The sequence below is a fragment of the Vigna angularis genome, chromosome 7 (assembly GCF_016808095.1).
Source record: "Vigna angularis cultivar LongXiaoDou No.4 chromosome 7, ASM1680809v1, whole genome shotgun sequence".
In the NCBI taxonomy this organism is placed as follows: domain Eukaryota; kingdom Viridiplantae; phylum Streptophyta; class Magnoliopsida; order Fabales; family Fabaceae; genus Vigna; species Vigna angularis.
In genome coordinates this window covers 35,100,231-35,107,679 of record NC_068976.1, presented here as the reverse complement: position 1 = coordinate 35,107,679, position 7,449 = coordinate 35,100,231, and the positions used below count along the sequence as shown (strand labels likewise).

General features: G+C 33.9%; 1 protein-coding gene and 1 long non-coding RNA gene across 2 annotated transcripts; one reads left to right on the top strand and one right to left on the bottom strand.

Annotated features, from left to right (window-relative positions):
* Window positions 1–445: 445 nt before the first annotated feature.
* On the bottom strand, window positions 446–1,900 carry LOC128197962 (uncharacterized). The gene is made up of 2 exons (XR_008250724.1): window positions 977–1,900; window positions 446–863 (listed from the first exon to the last, which is right to left on the bottom strand). It is a non-coding gene; the product is annotated as an uncharacterized LOC128197962 (long non-coding RNA).
* Window positions 1,901–2,645: 745 nt separating this feature from the next.
* LOC108337207 (uncharacterized) lies at window positions 2,646–7,245 on the top strand. The gene is made up of 5 exons (XM_017573679.2): window positions 2,646–2,860; window positions 3,005–3,031; window positions 3,258–3,380; window positions 4,255–4,561; window positions 6,051–7,245. Exons 1-5 carry the CDS (start codon window positions 2,802–2,804, stop codon window positions 6,852–6,854), a joined length of 1,320 nt encoding a protein of 439 aa, XP_017429168.1. The 5' UTR covers window positions 2,646–2,801; the 3' UTR covers window positions 6,855–7,245.
* Window positions 7,246–7,449: the final 204 nt, after the last annotated feature.

The window sequence follows — 7,449 nt, the reverse complement described above, 5'->3', positions numbered from 1 at the left end:
TTATGGTGTTAACCAAGCCACTAATTACACCAAAATTCAAAAAGTAAACCAAGCCACTAATTATTCGATACCATTTTTCATTAAAAAGGAAAAGATTCAAATCTAATTGATAAATTGATAAATTCATAGGTTTAGTAGTCTATTTTATCCCGTTTTAGTTCATTATGTCAATTAAGTTTTTAATTTTAAAAATGTGTTAAATTGATCTTCACTTAATAAAATTTATGATCAAGGGCGTTAATTTTTTTTCTTTCCTATGTAACAAAGGACCTTTTGTCAGTGATATATTTTTTTCTTCCTTTTTTAATACCAAAAGAATGTGAGAAAATGTGTGAGAGAGAAAATTGGATCTTTGGCTTGAATAAGTTTTATTTCATTCATCAGTAAACCTCAATCATAATCTCCCTTGTAAGATCATCAAGACAGAACATTATTTAACAACATCTTACGCAAAGTTAAAACATTTACAACATAGATGAAACTCATGATTCAATTCTTTCATACAAAATAGAATCCAAAATAGGTTTTCTCCCTAGCAAACTAAAATTTTCGATCAACCTGAGTAACAACGAAATCTGCAGCCTCCGGCAAAGATAGAGCAGCGTGACACTAGAAACCCAGATTCACTCTTCTCCTAAATAACCCAGTGAGTGGGAGAGACCTGGTTCATCATTCCCATTTTGACAAAGAGATGTCGAACTCCTCAGCTCTTTCCCTAGAGCTTGTTGCATAATCCTTTAAGTCTCTTCTTAATCCTTCTCAGTACTAATAGAGACTCGAATTCGGTCTTCCACGGTTCCAAATTCTCCACCCAGAAGATATCAAGTCATGTTCCTCATTTCATCCCAAGACCATTCTTTCACCTGCAATTAAACAAACCAAATAAGACCAAATCACAAACCTCATGCCAATTTGGTCAAAACTTGTCTTCTAGAACAACTCATCTCATTCTCTACATTCAAACAATGTAACACACCAAAAGATAGGTTAATCATTTTGGGACTCCTTCGTCAACTCAACATTCCCAAATTCCATGACTCCAACACACCGGTAATTCGATCTTCAAGGCTGTCTGGGGGCGCCATCTCAATCTCTTCCCCCAACCTTGCCTCTCTCCGATTCGGTCGTCCGAGAACCTCAATCCCTACACCAGCAACCACTGCACCATCATCTGTTCCACTCAAACCTGCAAAACAGATATTCACTGTCATCACCGCCATCATGAACAGCGCTATCCCCCACCGACGCACTTCGTGCAGCTTCGAAAGGCCCCAATTTGGGTTGCGGCGGTGAAAAACTTAAAAGAACAGAAAACCAAATTAGCCCCAATTCAGAACGCGAACCCTAATCGCGAATGAACCCTAATCCTATCATCCGAATCACGATTGCGGTAATTGCAAGCGCCCATCATCTCCTTCAACCTCCATCATCTCAAACTACATTTATAACAACCCCTTTTGCAAATAAAAGAAGGAACAATCGAAAAAGGGAGAAGTGGTGCGCGTTGATTGACGGTGGACAAGATCGCCGCACTCGGCGGTTCAATCCTTACAAGCTCGTCGCCCTTGAGGGAGTGTCGAAGCATGAGCTCCGGCGTACGGAACAGGAGCGACCTTGGATTGCGAAGACGCGTGACGGCGAGGGGCAGTGAAAGGGTGGATTGAAAATTGTGCTAATTGTTAAACAACCAATGTGATGAAAATTAACTCAACATGCATCGCCTGCTACTTTTTACAGATTTGGATTTAAACCTTACACTTGATACACATATATCATAAGTTCGGATTATATCATGAAAAGTCTCATCTTAGCTTAATTTTCTTTATTTATACAATGCAAACTATTAATGTATTAACAATCTACTTTATAGATTAAATAAATATTGATTTATATTAACAGTAATGTTATATTAGTATTATTGATATTGTTTATCTTGAAGATCTATTATAAAATGTATTTTAATTATATTATTTTAGTTACATTATTTTTCGAGTTCATATTTTGTATTGTCTTTTATTGAATATTTAAAGTATATTCATGTTGGGATTTTAGAAATATTTTTAATACACTTTTAAAAAACATGAGAGGATTTAAAAAGTGAGAAGAAAGAAAATTGGGAAGTGTAGTGATAAGTAGTAGTGATGCAACAAAAAGTTTTGAGATTCGTAAGAAAGAGGGACAAAGTGAGATGAAAGCAAAAGCATGAAAAGATAACTGACAAAAGAAAGAGAGATGCCTGTTGTGTCACAGAAGAGGGAATTTGTGCTATTTAACAGAGACCACGATAATGTAAATTTTACTGAATAAAAATTAATTTGACACACTTTTAAAATTAATGACCTAATTGACACAATAAATCAAAATTGAAGAAAAAATAAGCTATTAAACCTAAATTATGATGATTTCAAAATTATGATGATTGGATTGGTGTTAGCCAATCAACATTTGTAACACAAAGTTGCTTTGTTAAGGAAATCACCATTTTCGGATTCGAGTCAGAAAGTGGAAAAGGGAAGAAAAGAAAAAAGAAAATGAAAAAGAAAAATGATTTCGATTATAATAAAAAGTATAAATTGTAAGAAGAATTAAAAATAAAATTTGTATTTTGTCGTGTCGTTTTCTTTGATGGTTTATGTGGAAACAAAGAGACAGCAGTGATTAAATTGACTTTTGGTCTTCGCCTTTTGAACTATGCTGTTGGAACTTGTTGCTTCTCCCATAAAGTTCTTGCTTTGTTGGATTTAGATTGAAGAAGAAGAAAAGAAAAGAAAAGAAAAGAGATTGAAATTAAGAAGCAAAGAATGGGATGGGAAGAACCATTTTACACTCTCTTAACCAACTCATTCACCCTTCTTTCATGGTAAATCCAACTCTTCTCTCTTCTTCATTTACCAGTTATTTCTAAATTTATCTATGATCAACCAAATTTAACACTTCAGTTTCAGTTTCTTATGTTCTTATTCTCTTACGATTGTGTCTGTTTTGTTTTTCTTACACACTGCAGGCCTCCATTTAGCTTGCTTTGTCCATTGTAAGTATACGCTACTCAGTACTCGTAAATACGATAATGAGAACAACAAAGGAAAAATACCCCCTTTCTGTGAAGTATTCGCTGTTCTCTTTAGGGATGAAATTAATTGTATTAAATTGTTGCAAGAATCAAATTGGATGTTTTTCTTGGCAAAAAAAATAGCCTTTTTAATCTGAAAGTATGACAGATGTATGTGTATGAGATTGGTTCCTAATTATCTTTTCAGGTTTGTTTCTGTTTGTGCAATGGAGAGTGATTCTCGTTCCAGCAAGCAGCGATGCCTTGCTTTTTGGGTTCTGTTTTCCTTGTCAACAATTGTGGAATGGGAACTTTCAGTGTTATTTAACCGGTATTTTCTTTTCTGCTGAGAGTTCAATTGATAATTTGTGAAAATCTAAAGAGTATTTAGTTTACGTTAATCATTAAACTCGCCTAATTGTTCATGCTCACTGATAATTTCAATTCAAACCACCATAATCATTCTTTTGTCATTTCTCCTTAACTCTGATACAGTCACTGTACATTTTCCTCTTGTGATTTCAAAGTCCAACATTCTCTTCCATAGAGTAATGTGACAGTAAAACTTTCCTTTAAGCTTCGTAGGTACTTTGTGATCACAAATAATTCCTAGTTGTTTTTTTTTTCATTTTAACCACTCAGCTGGTATCACAAAACTCTTCATTAGTTTTAACATTATTTTGACTTGAAAAGGAGAATGATTTTTATTATTATTATTCACATCTATTACATTTTCCTTACTTAACAATTTAATCTTTTAAAAAAGGAAATAAGAAAATAATATACTGAACAATAAGCTAGAAGATTTTATAGATATTTTCTTAATTCTACAGATATTTTCTTAATTAGGAAGATTTTCCTCTAATTACAACATTTTGTATTCTTGATATACTTAAACATGTAAACTCTTGGTATGCTTTCTTTTCTAATTTTACCTTCCAAGTTACTGCAATGTGCATATTTTGTTTTATTCCTGCTATTCAACTTATGTCTCAAAATCTCAAATTAGAAGTTAACCTCTTCCCTTATTCTTCAATTTGATTGTAGAGTTAGCAAAGAAAGAAAACATAGTAAGAGTTCATCCTCTTACAATCACTGTCTGCTGCATGGAGCCAAACATAACTTGCACTGATACTTGAACACATCCTCATCTTTTGGTTTTCTACTTCAATTTATTCTCATTTTTAATTTTCCTGTTTTTACAGTCTCCCATGGTGGCCACATCTGAAATCCATAGCCACTGTCTTGCTGTTGATGCCTTATGTTGGTGCAGCACCATGTGTCTACAGATTCCTAATTAGACCCTACTGTTCTTGGACCCTATTTACAAAGATATCAAACATCGTCAGTGAGAAGGGCACAGATTCTGAATCAGATGAGGGTGCTAAACTTTTTGATGTCTCTGACCAGACAATTACATCAAGTCAAATACAGGAAAAGGAACTTGTTGATTTCTCTTATCAGACAATTACGCCAAGTCAAATACAAGAAAAGAAACTTGAAGCATGTCAGGTATTGCTTTCAAGTATTGCAACCCATCTGATAATATTAAGGTTTTAGCCATCTTTTTGCTACTTCTAATTTCTGAATTTATCTATGAACCCAAATATGCAAATGTCATGGGAAACGTTCACTGTAATTATGTTTCATGTTTGTTTATGTGTTAGATATATTAAATTGTTAGATATTATCTTTATCTTGTATCATTAATTAGTTTGTTATTATTTTTTATTTGTATTTTAGATTTAGTCCATATTTCTTCTGTTACTCTATGTGTATATTCAATCTTGGGAAGATTAAACTTAGACAATTTTTACTGTATTGAACATGGTATCTAGAATCTAAAGTTCTTTCAGAAAATAATTTTCTTACTCTATGTGTATATTCAATCTTGGGAAGATTAAACTCAGACAGTTTTTACTGTATTGAACATGGTATCTAGAATCTAAAGTTATTTCAGAAAATAATTTTCTGTCTCACCTGCTACTGGCGGCAGCAGCAGCGTATGTCATCATCGTTGGAGTTCTAATTTCGACCAACGACGGGTTTTGATCTTCTTGGCCAAGTGACCACAATGTAGTTAACGATGCCTTCATTTGAGCGCTTTCAGCGTGTTTTGAAATTGTGGATCTACTCCCTCTTCTATCGTGTATGGTGGCACGTGTCGTCTCCTCTTAGGCAGGGTAGCGATTCAGATTTTTGAGGTCATTCTTTTTCCACTTTCAGGTTTGTCATGGACGCTTGTCCCGTCTCCTCTATGGCAGTGATTCAAAGCGTCAAGGTCACCTCGTTTTCTTTCACGTGCCTTGATTAGAGAATCTTGGACTTTTAGGGTTTATCTCTCTCCTGTTCATCCATGGCTTCTTCCTATACTGTCTCTTCTAACTTCTCTTCTAGGTGTGTCTGACCCGCCCATATATACTTTTTCTCCAATTGCAATTGTTAGTTTAATTAACAATGACCAATATCAACTAGAGTTCCTTAATAATGATTTGCATGAAGAGATTTATATGAAGTAATCTCTCGGATTTGTTGATCAGGGAGAGTTTCCTGAGTTGGTTCATTGTCTTCTATATCATCTTCGTAAATCATTAATAATTTGGTATCACGTAAAAAGATATATTTTCAATAAATTTTTATTGATTATATTTATAACAAACTTAGTAAATACGATTTGTGTGCACCAACTTGATGGGAATGTTAGATATATTAGATTATTAGATATCTTAGATAAATATCTTATTTTATCTTTTATCTTTAGTTTGTTTGTTATTATTCTTTATTTGTATTTTGGACTTAATCCATATTTCTTCGGTTATATATTCAACTCAAGGAAGATTAATCTCATATATAATTTTTACTACATTGAACAATATGCAACAGTCTACAATTAGGTGTCTGCTTCCTATTCATTCCTCATCATATTTTCTCACTCTAACTCTAATGTGTAATTGTCTGAATAGACATTGACAGATTTCCCCTAACAAATTGTTTGCATCAGGATGATAGTGCAGGTTGTGACAGAACTGAAAGCAGTTATGCAAGGATAACTAGAAAAAAACTAGTTCAGAAGGAATGGAGCTGTGCTTTATGTCAGATTAGTACTACCAGTGAAAATTGCTTGAGGGCACATCTCAAAGGGAAGAAACACAAGGATAAGGAAACAGAGCTAAGAGTAGAGTTCCATGAAACAAATAGCAAATACCTGTTATCCTCTACTCAGAAAAGAATCAAAGGTATGGTTCTGATAAGGAATCTGAACCAAATTGCTAACATTCTCAACCCAGTTTCCAGATCCATAAGATGGTGTGAGTGGACAAAGCCAAAGTTTGGATGGACAAAACTAAACACTGATGGTTCTATCAACAGAGATAGTGCCAGTTTTGGAGGGCTGCTTCGTGATTATACGGGTGAACCAATATGTGCTTTTGTCTCTAAAGTGCCTCAAGGAGATGTTTTCTTGGTTGAACTGTGGGCCATTTGGAGAGGCCTTGTTCTTTGCTGGGGCCTTGGGATCAAAGCAATATGGGTGGAATCAGACTCCATGAGTGTTGTGAAGACAGTCAATAGAAAACAGCATTGTCCAAAAGCTGATAGCTATTTGAAACAAATCTGGAAACTATTGAAGAAGTTTGATAAATATCAAATTTCTCACTCATGGCGTGAAACTAACAGAGCAGCAGATCATCTTGCTAAGATGGTTGTTTGGGGAAATGATGTGGTTTTGTGGCCAGTTGATTTTCCACCTACCCTTTGCAGTATCATTGAAGATGATGCCAGAGGAAAGAAATACCTCAGACGATGAGAGAATGTTAGCAACACTCTTTTGAAATGAACAAACTCTCCTATTGGTTAAAGTTTTGTAAACTATAAACTTTAAACAATTAGAGAGAGTATGTTTCTACATCATGATGATATCTAACTTGGGTTAGTATCAGATTGCCATTTGAATAGAGAAGAAACAAAGTTAGAAAAGGCTGAGTTACAGTTTCTTCTTCTATTTGGAGGTCAGTTAACATCACTGTTTTATACTCCAAAAAGGTTCAAGATTGATATATAGTGTTGCTACCACTGGCCATTAACATTGTTAAAGTTGTAGATACTAAACTTTTTTTTACTGCTTTTTATGTTATTGTTGTGATCTCAGTTGTCTAAATATATGAGCAATGTATGTATCCTTAATTTTCTCATTCAAGTAAATGGTTAATTTTACTCATAAAAGTTGTATTTTGTCTCATTAGTCTACAAAATATAAGAAAATAAGTAAATAACTTCTTGTCTCATTAGTCTAAAAAATAGAAGAAAATAAGTAAATCACTTGTTGAAGGTTTTTTAGGGTTCATGGAATCCACAAAGTTAGTTAATCACATGTTTTTCATTTTCTATTCTAATGTTTTTAT